Consider the following 19,400-nt stretch of genomic DNA (forward strand, 5'->3'; position numbering starts at 1 on the left):
AACTACTTAATTACTTAATTAAGAAAATTATAGAGTTCCGGTAAAAGTAAAAAAAGGAGTAAGCTTTCCGGAAACTAAAAGAGGCTATTTTAAAGGACCCGATACTTAAATTATTAAATCCTAATCGACTATTAAGGTCGAGGCGGATATATTAAACTATACGATCGGTAAATAACTAAAGCAGCAAGACGATAATAGTAAGCTATACCGGGTAGCTTTCTTTTTAAAGAAACTTAAAGGAATATATTAAAACTATTTAATTTATAATAAAAAGTTACTCGTTATTATCGAAACGTTTAAGGAGTAAAAGCTATACTTTAGCGGTATTAAGTATAAAATATAGGTTTATACGGATTATAAAAATCTATAATACTTTATTACTACGAAGGTCCTTAACGTACGGTAAATATAATAATTAAAGTTTCTCTCGGAATTTAATTTTTAAATTAATTATAAAAAAAGTTCGGAGAACGCTAAAGTAAACGTACTTAGCCGGCAAGCCGACTACTATAAAGATATACCTAGGGAGTTACCACCACTACTTAAAGAAGCGCCGAATAATACTCTTAAGTATTTACTATAGCCGTAAATAGAATATTACGTAGTATATCGTAAAAAAGCTACTTCTAATAAATACTAAAGGAAGTTAAATAATAATATTATAGAATAATATTAATAGGAAAAGCTAGAGCCGTAAGGTATCTAGAAAAATAATTAGGGAAGACTATAGTATAAAAATCGAACGTATATAAGGCTAAATAATAGGATAGTACTAGTAATAAAGATTTATATATCGAAGTTCAGAAAATATATAGGTATCGCTAAAACTATAAAAAAGATTAAATAATACTTTAATTAGCTAGGGATTAAAGACGACGTTAAAGAAGCTATTTAGTTATACTATACGTATAAAAGAATAAAAGTTATAAGGTATAAGCCTTATAAATTTCTAAAGCTATTACCGGTAATAAAACGGCTATAGAGTTTAGTTATAATAGACTTTATTACTAAATTACTAAAGTCTAAAAATACGGTAACTAATATTAAATATAATAATATATTAACGGTAATTAATAAGCTTATTAAATAAATATACTTTTTACCCTATAAAAAGACCTAGTCGGTAAAATAATTAGCGGATATAGTACTACGGTATATTATATTAATATATATATAGTTAAAGAAGTTTATTACGGACTATAATATTAAGTTTATATCGAAATTTTAAAAAGTATTAATAACGAAGCTAAGGGTAATAAATAAAGCGTCTTCGGCCTACTACCCTTAAACGGACGGTTAAACGGAACGGCTTAATTAGATCGTAGAATAATATCTACGGAATTATATTAATTTCGAGTAGGACGATTAAATTAAATTATTATTTATAATATAGCTAGTATATAATATATCGCTAACCGAAATAACTAAAACTATACCGTTCTTCGCGAATTTCGGCTACGAAGCAAACTTATAGTAAGGACTTACGGTTAAGGTACCTAGGGCTAAGGTTAAGGCAAATAAAATATATATACTTTATAATAAGCTTAAGTAAAAACTAAAGTTTATAAGGGAAAGGATACGGAAATACTATAATATTAAAAGGCTCGAAAGACCTTACCTTAAAGGGGAAAATATAATATTCCTTTTTATATATAATTTACGTACTAAAAGACCTAGTAAAAAGCTAAACTATAGGAGAGTAGGATTATTTAAGGTTAAAAGGAAAATATCGGAGATAGTATTCGAATTGGAGCTACTTAGTATAATACGTTTATAGTCACATACCTTTTATATCTTACTTTTAGAACCCGCACTATACGTAAGAAAGGCTAATATATAAGTAATAGCGGAGGACTAAGAAGAAAAATATGATATAAAAGAAATATTAGATTTATAGTTTAATAAAGGTTAATTACAGTATTTAGTTAATTAATTAAAATATCCGGCTATAAATAACTTGTGGGAGCCACAGGTATACCTTAATTACCTAGATAAGTAAAAAGAATTCTACTAATAATATCCGGACCGACCAAAACCTAAGTAGGCAAAAAGACCCGGCCCCGGCCCACAGCCAGATAGTTATAAGACGGAGCCAAAAGAACCTCGGCAGGAATCGAACCTACGCCTTCGACGTAGTGGTCGACGTACTACACACTACACTACGAGGTTGGAAGGTATAAAAGGGACTAAATATAAGTAGTGTTACGCGCCTTAGGCACTTTGGGAAGGGGAAGGCGCACCGCTGGCGGCATTATGCGTAGCGAGGAAGGAAGGACCGGCCACACCAGGGGCGGGAGACAGGTCGTCCGGCAAGGACTGGCTAGGCTAGTCCAGTATATCGGAGGCCCAGTCGAGAGAAGAGGTTAAGGGAGGATTGGCGGTGGAGGAAGCCTGCGCTTCTTCCCGCTCCAGATCCTCAATCACCCGCTCCTCGCGAGCGGCTAGGCGACGGAATTTAGCAACTAGAGCGCGGCGCTGGGTATTTACCCGTGAGAGTTTCGAGGCAGCCTATAGTATAGCCGTATAAGCTTTTCGCTCGTCGGCGTCCAGTTTCTCTTTCTAACGACGTAGGGAGGCTATTATCGCGGGAGTAAGACCTAGGACATTGCAGTCGGAGCGACCTAAGCGTATACAGTGGTTGCATTTGGAGGAGCGCTCGGAAGCGCGGCAATCGGGGATATTAAGGGCCTCGTAGGAGGAACAGGGAAGCATCTCGTCACCAAAAATGGAGAGAGCGTCTGTAAGATTCTGGCGGCGAAGGGTACTCGAGGGACCTTTCGGCGTGGACTTCTTAACGCGGTTAGACATTGCGGAAGATGGTGATGAGGGAGGAAAACTTACCTGAGGTTATCGATAGGAGAGATAGGCGAGCTAGGCCATCGGGGCGTTGGCCTAAAAGGGGGAGCATCGTGTCACAACCCTGGTGCAGGACGGTTGTGGGGCCACGGGAATAGGGGCCAATCAGGAGAACGTATAGGGAAGCCAATTACAGCGAGGAACAGAAGTGATCAGTGTGATCAGGGCACTGAGCAGACTGAGTAGGGTAATCAGTGTGATCAGGGCACTAAGCAGGCTGAACAGAAATAATCAGTGTAATCAGGGCACTGAGCAGACTGAGCAGACTAAACAGAGGGGATTAGTGGCCTTGGGAGACTGATCACGGCTTGGCACGAGGACTATATATACGGAGGAACTGGCTAGCGTAGATAGACAGTTCCGCAGTATGCAATTCAAGTTGTATTCACGGCATCTAGTGTTTACATTGAGACATCTTGTTGTGCACTGTTTAGCTGCACCGAACCAGGATTATTCAGAAGTGCCTTCAACCGATATCCCTTTCAGAGGTTCTGGATAGGGGTTCGTCATACATTGTGATGGCATTTTCTAGGTACCTATCTACCAGCTGGGCAAACCATTAAGAGGAGGGAGCTAAAGAATGAAAAGATTAAACTTGAGCAAAACCGACATGACTTACAAAAAGACATTTTGAGGGTAAGTAGGTATCTTGGATACCTATGTAAGAGGTCTTCAGGTCACGCATATATGGCAGAATAGGGCGGTCTCGCCTACCTAGGACGAAATCCGAAACATTCCGAAAAGTGACAAATATTTATCAGGTATCGGAAATTACTCAGTGAATCTTTACCGCCATCGACCACGACTCGTTCACTGGTCTTTCCGTGTGAGGAAGACATTGAGTCTCCGGCCCCATCTTGATTGGACAGAGAGCGGCGCAACACCACATGAGGTAATGTGAATGCGCCAGTTATTACCGCAATTTCACCAGCTTGTAGACAAGGAGCTTAAATCGCTCCTTTCGCCGGTTTCAAAACTTTCGTGAAATGTCCTCCAGCCTTGCAAACTGGCGTAGCGTCATTATCAATCACAGGCCAGCGGCTCAGAGCAAACCTGCTTTCACCAAGACATGCAGCCCAATATTGTCTGAGCCAGCCAACCATCAGTGACCAGTGGCCTCAAGACATGCAGATTCCAAAAGTGTCGGCCGCTGATCTATCGTTTTTCGACCTTTTTAGTGGACAGATCATCGTGATTCGTGGATTTGGTTTGGATCAAGTCATGGAAGGCATTTTAATTAAGTCCTTTTGTTGGCTTGACCTGCGGACATGATAAGCGGCCAGGCCCTATACTAGGAGAGTTCCGGGCCGGTTCCGAGGGTGGGTTCCGGCCGCCGCCTTGGTTGCCAAGTTTAACTCAGGTTGCCAGTAAAGTCTGTGATGCCCCAAACTTGGCTGACCTGCACTGACTTATTGCCCACCCTGGAACTTTCGATTTGAGATACGCTAGTTCGCTAGGTAGCTAGCTAGCCGAATCCATCCGACGAAAAACACCAACCCAGGAGATCTTGAAGCTTTGGTTAGTGACCACAGTACCACAACGAAATCTTAGAGTAAGCAAGGTACCGAAGGTTATTTGGAGAAATCAGGGTAGAAGTACACACGCAGTGTAGTTTGTATCAGGAAGACCTAGTACATTCTTGGGGTACATTCTTGGTAGTTCCGGACACTGCCCAGACCATTCCATATTTGTCAAAAGCCAATGCCGCTGCCTGGACCTGGTAGACATCCGGGAAGGCGTTGAGCCGCACCAGTCAGCCCATGACAGTGGACCACCAACAAGGTTGCATGTGACCCGCAGATGCGCCATCGACAAGGCTATCAGTCCCTGTTCCCAGGGAGAGACTCGCAACAGAGTTTGAGAACGGACAGTTGACCAATAGATCTAGTATTCTCGCCATCCCCCCTGCCGGCTGAGATTTTGGACTTCGTTGGGTTCCATTCGATCCGCCAAACGCCCTGGGCTGGGCCGTCCCTGCATAAATCTTTCGCTAGGTGTGGGTCATGACTTGTCCGATGGGGCTTTGATCTTATATCCACAAGCAAGATGGTTACGACTTTCATAATGGCATGATATCTCGACATTGTCGATGAGTAGGACGGCTATGACATGAGCTACTTCATCTTTTTGATAGCCAGCTTAAGATCCAGGCGTTTGCTCTTGGAAGAAGTATAAGAGCCCTTCGTCTGCCTTGCCCTGTCTTGACACTTGCTCTTCATTGAAAACATCACACCAACACGAGAGCTGCAACGCTTATCATGACCAAGTCCTTCGCCCGCCCCCCATGGGGCGTTCTGGCAGTTGGGGCCATGATCATGGTCCCGTCTGCTCTTGCTGCTATTCGCCTCGATATAGGCCCTCGAAACGTCCAGGTTGCCGAGATCACACCTGGTGCCGACATCAGACGCGACAAGCAAGAAGTTCTGTTCAACGAACCAGACTCAGACTTTGATCTCCCGCTTCGCTGCAAGCCGGCTCAGGGCAAGCTTCTCACACTCACCGATGACGAAAAGTGGGCTGCCTGCTGCCCGCCCGGTTCTCGACTGCTCGGCACGATTAACACGGCGTTTGACTGCTGTGGCGAGGGTCATGACTTGGCAGGAAGCAAAGATACGGGATGGACATGTTGTCCTTCGGGCTACGAGTATGATGGCACCAAGTGCAAAGACCCAAAACCTCTCTGTCCCAACGGAATGGAGCTCGTGGACGGGAAGTGTGTATGTCCACCCGGGACTACCCAGGCTGCGGATGGAACCTGTGAGCCAAACACGGCCAATGGAGGTGATGGCAATGGGGGAAACCAGGCCGGAAAGCATCCTTCAGGTCCTTGTTCATCAGAAATCTCCTCCGGTACGACCACCACATCACCGTTTCTGTATGACCATACCTAGTTTCCCAGGCCAGCTAACTCGTTGACAGGAAAATGCTACCTCTTTAAGATGGACAACGGCGAGTATCTCGGTTTCAACAAGAAGTGGTACGCTGCGTCTAAGCCTTCCCGCGATCACCAGATGGGCAAGTTCAAGCTCTGCAAGACCAAGGCTTGCCTCGATTCCGAGTCTAGCGAGATCAACCCCGGTGATCCCATTCGCATTCTAGACCTTCACGGTGAACCGAATAGCGGCAAGGACCCCAACCAGTGGCTCAATAACGCACAAAACGGAGGCCACATTGCCCGTACACCCAAGTTTGAGGATGCCGGCGTGTTCACAATCAGCAAATGGACGGAGGGCAAATACTGCATCTCAGGCCTGGAGACCGGCGTCGGTCCTACTTGTCCCAGTGATAGCCCTGCCCTGACGTTCAACACCCTCGATACTGAGAGCTGCTTACCTCTTGAGCTGGTGACGGTGCCTTGCAACATCCGCGACCCCACCAACAACTGTTTATGGTCGGGAAGCCAGCAAAAGCCATGTCCCACGGGGTTTTCGTGCCTACATAACGGACAATCCCCCGGACAGTTTCCAAGTGGTCAAAGTCCTGGTGGCCAAAATCCTGGTAGTCAGTTCCCAGGTGGACAGTTTCCCGATGGGTACTTTCCTAATGGACAGAACCCAGGTGATCGGTTTCCTGGTGGCCAGAACCCAGGTGGTCAGTTTCCCGGCGGTCAGAACCCAAGTGGTCAAAACCCAGGGGGACAGAATCCCGGTGGTCAGTTTCCTGGTGGCCAGTTTCCTGGTGGCCAGTTTCCTGGTGGCCAGTTTCCCGACGGACAGAACCCTGGTGACCAGTTTCCTGGTGGCCAGTTTCCCGACGGACAGAACCCTGGTGGACAAAATCCTGGATGCCGCCCTCCTCCGACTGGGACACTTACGCCGGGAGTTGGCGCAACTCCGACCTGCCCGCCTGGACAGCCATGGAAGAATGGAACCTGTGTTATCACCATCACCGATTGTGCTGACCGGGCTCATCCCGAGTTTGGCGATACGTCGTATAATCCGGCGAACTTCCCCTGTTCCATTGGTCGGGAGCGTCCGTGCCGTGGTGAGCAAGTTCAAGACTGGAAGCCAGCCAACCTTCCTTGGACTGGCACTTACCGCCAGCCTGGACCCCCTCAGCCTTATGAAACGACGATCAACTTTGACTTTGATGTCGTAATGAGTATTGTCGATGTCGAAACCCAGAGCGAGCACTTTTTGGTTAACCTTGACGGCACGTTTTGGGGCGAGACAGGGGGTGAGCGAGGGTACAAGAATCAGTATATCGGCAACTATAATGACCCAGAGTGGTGTCTTTTGAATGGATATACAAGAGGATATTTCTTGATTCCGAAGGGTATGTTGTCTTCTTTCCCCTACCTATGCGTCCCACTCTGATAAATTATCTCGACTTATCATTGTTGACACTGTCTGCATCAGGGCAACACACTTTGACCATTGAATGGCCTCAGGGAACGGGCAAGTACCAAAATGATGGGGGCGGTAACTGGTGGTACGGCATTGCACGCTACCGGTTCGACAAGCTGTGCGATCCCAGCAGGTGTCTACCTGATTGCGCTGTTGAGAAGGAGAAGGAGGCTCAACAGTTGAGATTGCAGCTGCAGAGAGAAGGGAAGTGGCCATCTGTTGCAAGCTCGCAGGGAAAGCAGTGGGGTTACTACGATCAGAAGGTCGTGGCCTGAGGGTCTAAGGTACCTTGAAATGAATTGACCGAAAGGGCTGAGGATAGGAGTTACTGCTCGGTTGACAGATCTAAAGACGACAGTACACAAAAACATTGTCACCCGCATGAACCCCAAGGCAACGCTTCTGATGCTGAGAACCACTGAACGTTCGGCAGAGGCTTTTTCATGGTGGTCCTTAGGCAGGCAGGTCTAATCATGGTCACTTTCCATTGTATAATCAGGTATTTGGACCACGGGGCTTGTGATTGGCTAGGTTTGAAACCGCATATATGCTCGAGGACGGCCCAGCAGGTCGAGGGGGATGCAAGCGACCAGGACAATCACTCTGCTCGAATTATCCGTTACCCGTACCTGGACATCAATTGAAAAGCGACCAGAAGTAGGCTGCGCGAGACTGCAGCCATTGATAATGAACCTGGGGATGCTGTCGAGGAGACAAAAAAGGAACTTGGGATTGAAGGTGAAGGTGTCATCAGATAAACCTCTTTTGGAACGAAGTCATCCAATTTCTTTTTTGGTTCCATGTGCTGGGGCCAGACCCACTGTGGGATTTCATGCAAGCAAATTCCTGGGAAAGCCATTGGCCAGCACTTTGTTGGCCGGCCCAACGATCCGGATTGCCAGGCCCACCAGCTGCCCCAGGCCCACCTCCCCGCATTCTAGCCCTGTTCATTCCGCGGCCCGCCCGATGGTTTCTCCCAGCTCCATTCCCCTTTCATCCGGACTTTCTCCTGCCCCTGCAACATGCGCCGCTCTTTTCTTGTTTCGTTGACGTGATGAGGTGCCATTGATGGATCGTCGCTTTTCTGTCCATCACCCTCATTGCGTTGGTGGACAGGCAATATCCCCTATAGTACCCAGTCACTCCGTACAGTACATGCACACACTGACAGGTCGCGTGAGGTGGATTGCGTGCATCCAGTGCTCTTTCTTGGTGCTAACCCCATTGGCGAGCTTTCAGCGTTGCATTCCAGGTTCTGCTGTTCCGGGCCTTCTTCTCCCGTCGGCATCCTCTCGCCCAACATCCCGGGCCAGCTCTGCCAGCCAAAGTCCAGCGGCAGGTGCTCTCGCATTCGTCAAATTGCACAAGGTGAGATGACTTGACCACAGAAGAGGTCTGTGTGGAAGCGTCATGCAGACAGTCAACACCCACGGCCGTCACGCCAGTCAACCGGGTATCGGTCACCTCGCGGCCTCCATTGAAAGTCCCAATGGCATGGGATTATTGTCTGGAACCGAGCACTTTATACGAAATTGCTCCCCAAAATTGCTTCACCAACACCACACCAGCACCATCCGTCACCAGGTGTTCCCCATCATGCAGGGGGGCAGCCTTCGGTACACCCTGTCCGCTTCGCCGTTTGGGTCGCCCCTCAGGAAGGCTGATACCCATGGAAGTTCCCCAGTTGAGTCCATACCCCGCTCATGGTGCAACGACGGACTGTCGACTAGCCCTGTTGGCATTTTGAAGGATTGCCCCCCTGGGCCTTGATGGACTCCCCTCTTGATCCGTGCTTGTTAACCGTCCTCAAGGGTCCGCCGAGGAGCGATGGCCCGTCATTGGAAGGGCTACTTGAACACCGGGTATGCACGCACGGGAGTCTGTGGCCTTTTGCTTTCTTCTTTTGTTCTTTTGGGACTTCTGCCGCACCATCTGACGACAACCTCTTTGGGCGGCATCCAGCACACAGCAACACTGAGCAAGGTGGCAACATCCCACCGAGAGTCAGGTCGCCATGGCCCAACGACACCGGATTAGAAATGACTCGGCCTCGTCCTTTGAGGTCCCAGTTCATGAGACCCCTCGCTTCCAGAGGGTATACTGGACTCGGGAGCCTCATCTACGCAAACTCTATGGCATGGCCGCGATATTGATGGTGGCCTCGGCAACGACAGGCTACGATGGCATGTTGGTCAATACCTCACAGCAAATAGACCTGTGGAGGTACTTTTTCTTTCCCGAACTGAGGGACAAGCCGAATGGGGATCCTATCCTGGATAGCAAACTGGCCATCTTGGTCAACATGTTCAACATTGGGTCCATTCTGTCCTTCTTCATAACGCCTCACGTGGCCGATACCTATGGGAGGAGATCGGCCATTGTGGCCGGCTGTCTGTTCATGATAGGTGGCGGTCTCTTGACTGCATTTGCCAACGGCTATGGGAGTGTGTTTGGCCCCAACCACAGACATTCTTGGAGTGAGAAAGTGCTAACCTTGGTGCCGTGCAGTGTACATGGGCGGCCGTTTCATGCTTGGCTTTGGCAATTCTCTTTCCCAAATGGCATCGCCGCTCTTGCTCACCGAAATCTGTCACCCGCAACATCGAGGTCCCGTCACGGCCGTGTATAACTGTCTCTGGAATGCTGGAGCGCTGCTTGTATCATGCATCGCGTGGGGCACCGCCAACATCAAAAACGACTGGTCATGGAGGTCCATCACCTTCCTGCAAATCGTGCCGTCATTGATTCAACTTACGGGCATCTGGTGGATTCCCGAATCGCCGCGCTATCTCATCAACAAGGATAGACCTCAGGAGGCGCTACACATCCTGTCCAAGTGGCATGCCGGGGGAGACATAAACAACGCCACCGTTCAGTTTGAGTACCGCGAGATTCGTGAAACTATCCGGATTCAAAAGGAGAACGAACAGTCCACCAGCTACAAGGACTTTTTCCGAACCAAGGGAAACAGATGGCGACTGGCCATCATCGTATCACTGGGTGTTATCTCCCAGTACAGTGGGAACGCTTTATTCAGCAACTACATCGACATGATCTACAGGGGAGCGGGCATCAACGACCAGAACCAGAAGCTGGCCATGTCCACCGGCAAGACCATCCTCGATCTCATCATCACCATCACCGCGGCGCTCAACGTCGACCGATGGGGCAGACGGCCATTATTCTTGGTAGCCATGGTCGGCATGGTCATCTCGTTTCTCTGCTGGACAATTACCGGAATTGTTTACGAGCATAGCAATCCAACCAACCTCACTGCTGGCTATGTGCAGCTCGTCTTCATTTGGGTGTTTGGCATCTTTTACGACATTGGGTTTTCGGGCCTGCTGGTGGCCTATGCTCTCGAGGTGTTGCCTTTCCACCTCCGAGCCAAGGGGATGATGATCATGAATATTACCGTGCAAGCTATCTTGGCGCTGGGGAAGTAAGTTTGATGCCTTGACACCAAACCCGCGAAAACGACTCCTGGCTAACGACTCTGACCTCTAGTCAAACAAACAAAATTGCATGGGAAAGGCTACCAAATCACTGGAATCTCATGCTGTTTTACACCATCTGGAACTTTTTTGAGCTCCTGTTTGTGTGGTTCTTCTATGTCGAGACTAAAGGGCCGACCCTGGAAGAAATTGCCAAGATTTTCGACGGAGATGGTGCTATTGCTCACATCGACATGCACCAAGTGCAAAAGGACATCTATCAGAATACTCCAGACGATCACGATGAACTGCCAGGGAGGGCGTTATAATTTTTTCGAGACAGTTTTCTTAGTTCACTCCTTGGATTGGTGCTGCATAACCGGGCGTTTCAACGGGATCATATTGGCAGGGTTTGGAAAAGGAAAACGGAAAGCATTGGGGCAATGACACAAGGCATTTGGCACACAACTATGATACCACAGATATTGACGAACTCAGTAAAGAAGGTAGTTAAATTGATTTCTTCTAACATTTGCCGTCGGGCGTTACGCCCAAGCATCATTTGGATATTTATTAGGCCCCTCATACTCCACCTCGACCGCTTTACTGAAATCTCTAAGAAACCTCCAAGTGGCTTCTCTTTTCCAGCCTTGTTCAACAAATTGGCCAGGCGTTTCTGTCGGAAAGAAGTCGACAATGTCACCAAGACTCTCATCGTGGCTGGCACGGACAAGGCTCGATCGTTGCAATCCAACTCTTGCAGCTTTTTGACTTTTGCTCGCAACATGTCAACGTTGTGATGCCAGCGTGAACCATGGCTGGTGCACGACGTGTAGAAGCTCGCTCTTTCTCCGTTTGGAAGAAGACGGCTGAGCCGAGGCGATTCCGTGCAAAATGTTTCATCCGAAGTTGAACCTGATGCACAAAATGGGAGGGTGATATCACGTCGGGTAAAGGGAGGGAAGGGGATGGTCTTAGTTCTCCAGGGTGATGGATCGTATCTCCAGCCAACAAAACAAACGAGGTTGGAGTGACTCGCGCAAACGCGCAGATATATCACACCGTATGGCCGGGAGCATCCAAGAGAAACAATGATCTGTCACCAAGGAAGTCGAAGGCGAGGAAGCTTCAAGCTTGCAGCTTTCTTTTCCAACTCCGGTTCCGTGATCCGGCGCCCAGCATAGTCGCTATCGCGGATGACACTGGCTGGATTCAGCCGGGTAGCCCGGTAGCAATGTCGTTGTGAATCCAGGGCCAACAATGAGTGGAACAGTTGTCAGAAAGGTGGATGGGTCACTGATATGGTCAAATGATGATGGGACAGAATAATCCCGTAAATGGAGCTCGTGTCGACACCACTTTGCCACCAAGATGTCATGCACATCCATTTCAACATGCAGCTACCACACTAACGCAAGCAGGCGACTGACCACATCAGGGGCAAGATTACGCCAATCTTTTCGTATTCCTAGATCAAATAGGAATGTATTTTTGAGAGTTGGGTGGTGGATGAGGATCGACCAAATTGGAACTGCAAGCCCTCTGTGACCCGTTATCGGAGACCCAAAGAAGAGTTCGGCAGGACAGGAATGGATAGTCGCGGTGGTGTTATCGCTGAAATCGAGACCGTTGAAGATAATGGTGGGACATGAAGTTGAGGTGGTGTGGCAGCCATAATCAAGAAGGGAAAGGAAGGTAGATTCTTAGTGATTTTTCACAATGTACCTATACAACGTGAACCTCTGGACTCTAAGTACATAATTTTCCGTCATTGTATCATGAAGTGGTCTTCATTATCTCTTACTTACAGCAACAAAAAGCAAAAATTGAAAAAAGATTGGATGTCAAAAAGCAACGATCCGCCCAGGGGTCGAACCTGGAACCTCCTGATTGATACTTGTATCGTAGTCAGACGCGCTGCCATTACGCCAGCGGACCAATGAGAATTGATATTTTGTCGACTGTAATTTATGGTTACATTGGATATGCAGGGCTTTAATGCAGCATACCTTTGCGAGTGACGAAATTCTTCAATCTCTCGTCATTCATAGACCCCCCAAAAGAAAACCAGCCATCGCAAGTGCTACCTTCAAACTCTTTTCCAGCCTTCTTTTCACATACCTATACCTCAATAGCATCGACGGGTGCTACCATCCGACGCCATGCCGTATACATCCACCTTTCCGTTATCCCATGCTAAGCCGCTAGGTTTCGTAGTAACACTGCCGCCCATATTCTCCCACGAAGCTGTCCACTGGCCATTGGTGGCCTTTTTGCGGTACATGGCACCGTCCCGGCCAGTGTAGTACACTTCCATCTGATTGCCCCAAGCAACAACATCTGGAGCCGTGCCTGGTCGCACATCACCACCCATGTTCATCCAGTTACCCCAATTCCCGGTGCTGTTGGTGTAAGTTCTCATCCACACCGCCCCGTCGGTTCCCCCAACGGCCACAGTCATAGTGCCGCTCCAAGCAACGGCGCTGGGTTCACTATCCAACGAGCCCCCGAGGTTTGTCCAGCTTCCCCAAGTATTTCCATTCATCATTTGTGTCGCCCATGCCTGTCCATCTGTCCCTCTCACCACCACTCCCGTGTGGCCTTCACCCCAGCTTACAGACTTTGGCGCACCGGCGAGGGAGCCGCCCATGTTTTGCCAGCTGCCCCATCCGCTATTCTCATCGTACCTAATCCCCCACAGCTGATTGTCACTGGAGCTGGTGTAGACAGACGCATGCCTGCCGCCCCAGGAGCACGAGGAAGGATAGTGCTTGCAGTTGCCCCCCATCGGTTGCCATGATCCCCACCCACCGCCACTGTAGGGGCGATGCCAAATCTGATAGTCTGTTCCTTTGCAAAACATGTGCATGTATCCACTTCTCCTACTGCAACAACTTGGAGCAGAGTCGAGGCTTCCACCCAGATCGTCCCACTCTGGAATCCACGGGTTGCTACCGCCGCGATAGTACTTGTGACGGCATTTTCGGTCGCGATGCGTATAATATACGTCCTGCCGACCGGGGCCCCAGGATGTAACCGCGGGGTGGTACAAGCCAGAGCCAGACATGTTTTCCCACTGGCCAGATGTTGCTCGCTTGGTTTGTTGCTCCGGGTTGATCAAGGGTGAGGCAGGATAGGATACCTGGCGAGGAGAACGGGCTTTGAAAGACGGAGAGGGATTAGTGAAGTACTCGATCGAGTGAACATTGGACCGCTTGGAGAGGAAGTTATCGGGGCGGGGCGTATTCCAATAGTCAATATCTCTTGCTTCCGCGCGGCTGCGGATGAGGAAAGGTGAAGGACGGGTGCGGGGCCCTATAAGATCAGGTGATGGGAGGGAAAAGACGAGAAGGGGAAGGGTGAGCAATATGATGTTATGCATCATGTTTTGCAAGAGGTTGGATTCGATGGTTTTGGAGTCCGCAGTGATTGAAGTGGGTGTTGATGGTGACAGTAACAAGCAAGCTTCCAGAGACAAAAGGGAGACTTTTATAGACAGCAAACTTGCGTGCTTCTGCATCCAGACGGACTTGCATTGGGCCTTACGATGGAACAGTGCTCGTCCTGAGTCAGTTCATAGCCATACATATTGCGGCTGGACGGTTACCAATCTTGATGATTGCGACACTTCTCACCTTATCTTGTGTGAATACTGGGTCAGTCTGACCCTGGGAGAGTTCCTACTGGCTATTTACTCACAGCGTGTTATTCACTTTCGTTCTGAGTTCCCACTGCGAGACATCCAAGTGGTCACAAAGCCATGTATGCTTTTCTCACAATACAAAATACCGACAGGACACCAGGGTTGCACTGCAGCACACTGTACGCGTATAATGAAGTGGTGGCCCATTCATGTGGGCACTTGCTTGTTGCCAAGTCCGAATAAAGGGATCGAGTTGACCGGGTATGAAAACTGCCGATGCCCATTACCATCAGAGAGAGGGGGCAGGCCGGGAAGGTAAGGTAAGGTAGCACCTAACAAGATGAAAGAGGAAACCACCCCGACTTGACATATCAAAAGAATATAGATCCAGAACAAGTCTCAACCCAGTCGAGATGCAACTGTTTGAAGCGTCCGAGGTCTATGGTTGCATACCTATCTAGGACCGCATGATTAGTTCCAGAGTCTCATGGGGTACATAGAGTTTGCTGTTGTTTAGTTCACGGCTATTTGAATCTTGGTGACTGTCACGCATCCGAAGATGAAACTCGGCTTACCTCTCTTAACTATATGGGGTTCATCGATACTCTCCGCCATTTCTCCGCTGCGTATCAACTTTCAGCTCAGGTCTGGTAACCACTATAACATACCAGACTTGACTCACCGCCTCTCCAGTTCCCGAAATATGGTATTATTGCTCGTTTTGGTGTCACACCACCGTTCATGTTATCTTTTCCGAGGCATAGATGATGTCCTCTTCCGCGAGGCTCATGGTGGTGTGTATCAGAGTACCCAGGTATCTGTGTGCCGCTACAATGTCAACGATGGACGGGAAACCTTGACTTGCTTTCCCCCGAAATTGGTCCAGATTGCTCATGGCTGAGCTGCAGGTTGTTATCAAACCGATTGGAGATTGCTAGGGAAATAGAAATAAAACTCCATGCAACATACAGAAAAGCGTAAAATGAAAACGGAAAACCAAAGAAAAACAGAGTAACCCCTCCCTTCCCACGTCTAAGACCCTAAGGTATTATGCTCCCACACCTGATGCAACTGCCCACTTTCGTTTTTGGAATCTCGACTCTATCCTCATCAACTTGAACATATTGGACCTAGGAAAAGCAGCTCTTGGCCCAAAGGATAGCTTTAACCTTGAGGGGAATCTTGTTGCTCTTGCCAGAGTTAAGTTCACGGACCTGGATGCCGTGCTTCTCCTTCAAGGGGCCTTCGTTGGAGGATAAAGATTGCCGTCCTGAAGTGTCAACATCATCAGTTCTGTCGCCAGTGTAGATCTGACGGGGACGCCAAATCTTAATGGGTTTGTCTGTCAATTACAATGTTAGGACTTGATTCTGGAAGGTAGACCTAGATTCGGATGTGGAAACATACCCAAGGTCTCTCTCCAGTGTGCGAGACCACCGGGAATTCGCGATAGAGTTATGATGGCCGTGATCATGTCGGTCTCGAAGCCCCTGCGACAAGATGGTTTGTTAGCATTTGTCTCACCACATGGAATGCACGAACGATGGCACGTACAGAGCAGAGTACAAGAAGCATCCCAAGAGATCGGCATTCGCCTTGAGCTTCCTGCTCACAAAGTACTCGTCCTCATTGGCCAGCTTGTCGATGGCAAAGGCAACCCTGAGCAGAGGGTTGGCGTCACACTTCTCCCTGTTCTTCTCAATAAGTTCCTCAATGAGGGAAAGGCGGGGGTCGCGGGTGCGGTAGATGCGGTGACCGTAGCCGAACAGACGAGCCTTCTTGGACTTGACCATTTCAATGTAAGCAGGGACAAAACTGGGGTGCTTGATCTTGCCCAGTGCTTCATAAGCAAGATCGATGGCGCCTCCATGAAGGGGACCAAATCCGCACACCAAAGCGGAAATGGCGCAAGAGCCTGGATCGGCAAGAGTGGAGCCAGCATGGAGAAGGCCGGCGGTAGAGTTGGTCATCTCATGGTCTGCGTAGCAGATCCAGAGCTTCTCAAGGCACGCCTGAATCTCGGGATCGGGACCTACACCAGTCTCCTTGTTTGTCTTGCCCATCATCAACAGCAGATTTCCAATGAGGCTGCCATTGGGATCCGGGTTTGTGAAGGTCAGCTTTCGCTTGTGACAGTGAATGAGAGCGAGGGTAGTAGCATAGTAGGCGATGGTGCGGATGATGGCCGCATCGGCCTGTTCGAAGTTGTTGTGGAAGCTGGGTTTGTGTGTGTGTCGATTGTTGGCAATTACCTTGTCCCCTGACATGAAGGCACAGAGACCAGCGAGGCACATCGGGTATGTATCGCTGTTGCGTCTGGAGAGCAAGCACGGTGGTCAGTATGGAGCTCACCCGGTCGACCGAGGGCGTTGATGCCACTTACGGGAACGCAGCTATGGTGTCAACGACTGTCTTGGTTGGTACCATGGCAGCAGCGAACTTTCGTCGCACATCCAGCTTTTCGGCTTGTGTAGGAAGCTTTCCCCACATCAAGAGGTAAAGCACATCCTCATAGTCATTGTTTTGGAAGAGCTCTTGGATGGGATGGCCACGATATTGGATTTGGCCCCGGTTGCCGTCACTGTCTTGCATTAACACGTGGAGCCAAGTAAAAAGTGAACTGGCACTTACATCAGGGTGATCTCGGATTCCATGCACGCGACATTCTCAAAGCCATTGTCCAGGACGGTGAGCTTCTGCTCAATATCGCTGCCCTTTGGATCTGGGGTGGTGATAGCCATGAGGTCCTTGGCCCGGATGAAGTTATCATGGATGGGGATGAGGTAGGCATTCTCGGTGCGAGAATCCACAATGCGCAGTTGGCCGGTCTCTTTGGAAGGCATCTTGACGGTTGGTCAACGTTGACTGAGCGTGAACGAGTATTCAAGTCAATGCGGACTGGAGTGTTGGTTGAATGTCGTGGATCAGTATCACGGTACAAGTGCTGGCATTTAAGCACTTTTGGAAGTTAGGACGGGGACTGTTGAGGATGTCGAGTCCTTTTCCCAACTTGGATTGCACTGATACACATTTCCGTCATGTACTTGTCGCTGGGGATGATGTCGTGTCTCAACAAGTCGTGGGGTCGGCCATCCGGGAAGTTCGGAAGATCCCTTCCACATATAGCAAATGTTCGAGGAGCGGCAACAATGGAACCGTTGCAGCCGCACAGCGAGCTATCCGTGAGACTTTTGGGATATCGGGGAGTCAAGTGCTGCGCAGGACTTTTTCTTCCATTCCATAGGAGCCGGCGGCAGTACCTTGCGATTGGGAAATGTTCGCTGACCCGGACCTGCAGGTGTGTAGCACGTACCTGGGGCGTGGTGTCCCCACAAAATCCTCAGATTCCTTTCCATCGCTTCCGTGCGCGCAGCTCACGGCTGTTTCGGTCAAGTCCGCATCATAGAAGCTCTACCGGTCTGGAATCCTTTGAGAAAGATATTGTCTGATAATGTCAAAATTGTGGCATGTTTGATCTTTTGTTGATGTCTTGGCGGTCGGACCAGGAGATGTTGAGATCTTCCGGGCTTATGCCGTCCTTGTTTACTGCATTCCGCATCCCGACAACTCTAAGTTCATAAGTCCCAGGAGTCAGCGCGCACTCTGAATGTTTTGTTTCTCATCACCATCACCACCATCCACTAGAAGCCTCCGCCGCCTGCTCTCAACGCTCTCAACTACAAACACTTTGCACAACATCTTACCTTTCATACAACTTCGAAATCGATCAGAATGGCCGCTGCTGCTGTTGCCCCCACCTCCACCACAGGCTTTGTCTGCATGTGGAATGGCACCAAGGACGGTGCCGACGCTTTTGTCGACTATGGCAATGGCAACACCAACATCAACGAGCCCCAGAAGGTCAACATTGTGGCTCACGACATCCGCCACTTGGAGCCCAAGCCATCTCTCGCCGGAGACGGCTACGAGCTCGCCGACCATGTCAGCAACCTTTCCACCGAGGACATGCTTGCTGGAAACACTCCCGAGGGCCGCAAGTTGATTGAGACCGAGTACTATGCCGAGTGCAAGAAGATCATTGCCGACATCACCAAGGCCCCCATCGTGGAGCCTTACATCTTCCGCATCCGACAAAACGGTGCTCATCCTCGCGATTTTGGCACCAAGAACGTGGCCAACAAGGGCATGACCTCGGCCTCCCTTCCAATTGCCCACGTTGACCGTGACCGCCGCACGCTCCGTGACGGCATCATTGAATACTTTGGCGAGGAGGAGGCCGAGAGACTGTTCAAGAAGCACAAGCGGTATGCCCAAATCAACGTTTGGCGTGGTGTGGACGAGGTCATCAAGAAGTGGCCCCTCATCTTTATCAACCACGCCCAAGTCCCCAACTGGGATTATGACAGCCACATGGCCACGGTTACGCCCATCAATGACCCCCGCGTCGCCATCCGCGGCCAAAAGGCGCAGGACAGTGTTCTCAAGTATGCCGCCGAGTACAGCTACTACTATGTCAGCGACATGAAGAAGGAGGAGGTGCTTGTCTTCTCGTCAGGCGACAGCGATGCCGCTCGCGTTGTGCCCCACGGCGCTTTCTGGGACGACAACACGGCTGATGATGCGCCCACCAGGCGCTCGCTCGAGGTCCGTGCCTGGGTTTTCTTTGACGACGAGGAGTAATCGGGATGAGCGTGTTGGTGCTTCGATGATCTGTTTCAATGTTTCCACTCACTAGACTAGCTTAGATAAATCAAACCGTGCAAGTTGTCATGATGCCTCCATTCGCAATGTCGTTTTGTCTTGCAATGTCCTGAAAGGAGATCTCGACATGTCTGCTGTCAGCTGTTCAAGTCAAGGTCCCTGCTGGTGTGCCTGTGCCTGAGAGTTGTGATTGGTTGTGATTGAAATAGAAATGCGGGAGCCAGCCTTAGCGCATGTTTTTGGCCTTCCAGAGCCCCACTCTCAACGTCCAATGACGTGTTTGAGCCTGGGCCACTTTGATAACATCAAAAAACGACGACCCAAAGAGGAAACAAGCTCAGCGCCAATGGCAGATGTACCGAGATCCCCGCAGGGTCAGCGTTACACCACGGCAAGCCTCACACGGACACGGACTAGTTTTCTCGTGATTTTTGTCCTGTCCATAACAACCACTGACTT

At 49.3% G+C, this 19,400-nt stretch overlaps 6 protein-coding genes and 2 non-coding genes across 8 annotated transcripts; 5 read left to right on the plus strand and 3 right to left on the minus strand.

The window, feature by feature from the left end:
- The first annotated feature begins 2,098 nt into the window (after nt 1-2,098).
- Nucleotides 2,099-2,169, plus strand: QC763_0072410. Its single transcript has one exon. It is a non-coding gene; the product is annotated as a tRNA-OTHER (tRNA).
- Nucleotides 2,170-5,114: 2,945 nt separating this feature from the next.
- Nucleotides 5,115-7,477, plus strand: QC763_404270 (uncharacterized protein; the record flags this gene model as incomplete). The annotated part of the gene is made up of 5 exons (XM_062912071.1): nt 5,115-5,706; nt 5,796-5,833; nt 5,925-6,377; nt 6,408-7,131; nt 7,215-7,477. 5 exons carry the CDS (start codon nt 5,115-5,117, stop codon nt 7,475-7,477), a joined length of 2,070 nt encoding a protein of 689 aa, XP_062766360.1.
- A 722-nt stretch (nt 7,478-8,199) lies between these two features.
- On the plus strand, nt 8,200-11,171 carry QC763_404260 (uncharacterized protein). Its single transcript, XM_062912070.1, has 3 exons — nt 8,200-9,646; nt 9,711-10,644; nt 10,710-11,171. The coding sequence occupies exons 1-3, from the start codon at nt 9,217-9,219 to the stop codon at nt 10,963-10,965; spliced, it is 1,620 nt and encodes a 539-aa protein (XP_062766361.1). The 5' UTR covers nt 8,200-9,216; the 3' UTR covers nt 10,966-11,171.
- Nucleotides 11,172-12,491: 1,320 nt separating this feature from the next.
- QC763_0072440 lies at nt 12,492-12,574 on the plus strand. The gene has a single exon. It is a non-coding gene; the product is annotated as a tRNA-Arg (tRNA).
- Nucleotides 12,575-12,764: 190 nt separating this feature from the next.
- Nucleotides 12,765-14,021, minus strand: QC763_404240 (uncharacterized protein; the record flags this gene model as incomplete). The annotated part of the gene is made up of 1 exon (XM_062912069.1): nt 12,765-14,021. One exon carries the CDS (start codon nt 14,019-14,021, stop codon nt 12,765-12,767), a length of 1,257 nt encoding a protein of 418 aa, XP_062766362.1.
- A 1,169-nt stretch (nt 14,022-15,190) lies between these two features.
- On the minus strand, nt 15,191-17,122 carry QC763_404230 (uncharacterized protein; the record flags this gene model as incomplete). The annotated part of the gene is made up of 5 exons (XM_062912068.1): nt 15,191-15,621; nt 15,687-15,769; nt 15,834-16,595; nt 16,663-16,860; nt 16,911-17,122. The coding sequence occupies 5 exons, from the start codon at nt 17,120-17,122 to the stop codon at nt 15,410-15,412; spliced, it is 1,467 nt and encodes a 488-aa protein (XP_062766363.1). The 3' UTR covers nt 15,191-15,409.
- A 748-nt stretch (nt 17,123-17,870) lies between these two features.
- Nucleotides 17,871-19,060, minus strand: QC763_0072470 (uncharacterized protein; the record flags this gene model as incomplete). Its single annotated transcript, XM_062905999.1, has 3 exons — nt 18,973-19,060; nt 17,984-18,742; nt 17,871-17,956 (listed from the first exon to the last, which is right to left on the minus strand). Exons 2-3 carry the CDS (start codon nt 18,384-18,386, stop codon nt 17,871-17,873), a joined length of 489 nt encoding a protein of 162 aa, XP_062766364.1. The 5' UTR covers nt 18,387-18,742; nt 18,973-19,060.
- On the plus strand, nt 18,012-18,920 carry QC763_0072480 (uncharacterized protein; the record flags this gene model as incomplete). Its single annotated transcript, XM_062906000.1, has 1 exon — nt 18,012-18,920. The coding sequence occupies one exon, from the start codon at nt 18,012-18,014 to the stop codon at nt 18,918-18,920; it is 909 nt and encodes a 302-aa protein (XP_062766365.1).
- Nucleotides 19,061-19,400: the final 340 nt, after the last annotated feature.

Source organism: Podospora pseudopauciseta, chromosome 4 (assembly GCF_035222475.1).
Source record: "Podospora pseudopauciseta strain CBS 411.78 chromosome 4, whole genome shotgun sequence".
Taxonomy (NCBI): domain Eukaryota; kingdom Fungi; phylum Ascomycota; class Sordariomycetes; order Sordariales; family Podosporaceae; genus Podospora; species Podospora pseudopauciseta.

What these genes read in the sequence shown, in the direction of transcription:
- QC763_404260 (XM_062912070.1), top strand. Translation starts at nt 9,217, where the DNA reads ATGGCCCAACGACACCGGATTAGAAATGACTCGGCCTCGTCCTTTGAG. An exon ending in ATTTGCCAACGGCTATGGGA is followed by an intron (nt 9,647 to 9,710) that starts GTGTGTTTGGCC and finishes GGTGCCGTGCAG; the next exon opens with TGTACATGGGCGGCCGTTTC. An exon ending in GCTATCTTGGCGCTGGGGAA is followed by an intron (nt 10,645 to 10,709) that starts GTAAGTTTGATG and finishes TCTGACCTCTAG; the next exon opens with TCAAACAAACAAAATTGCAT.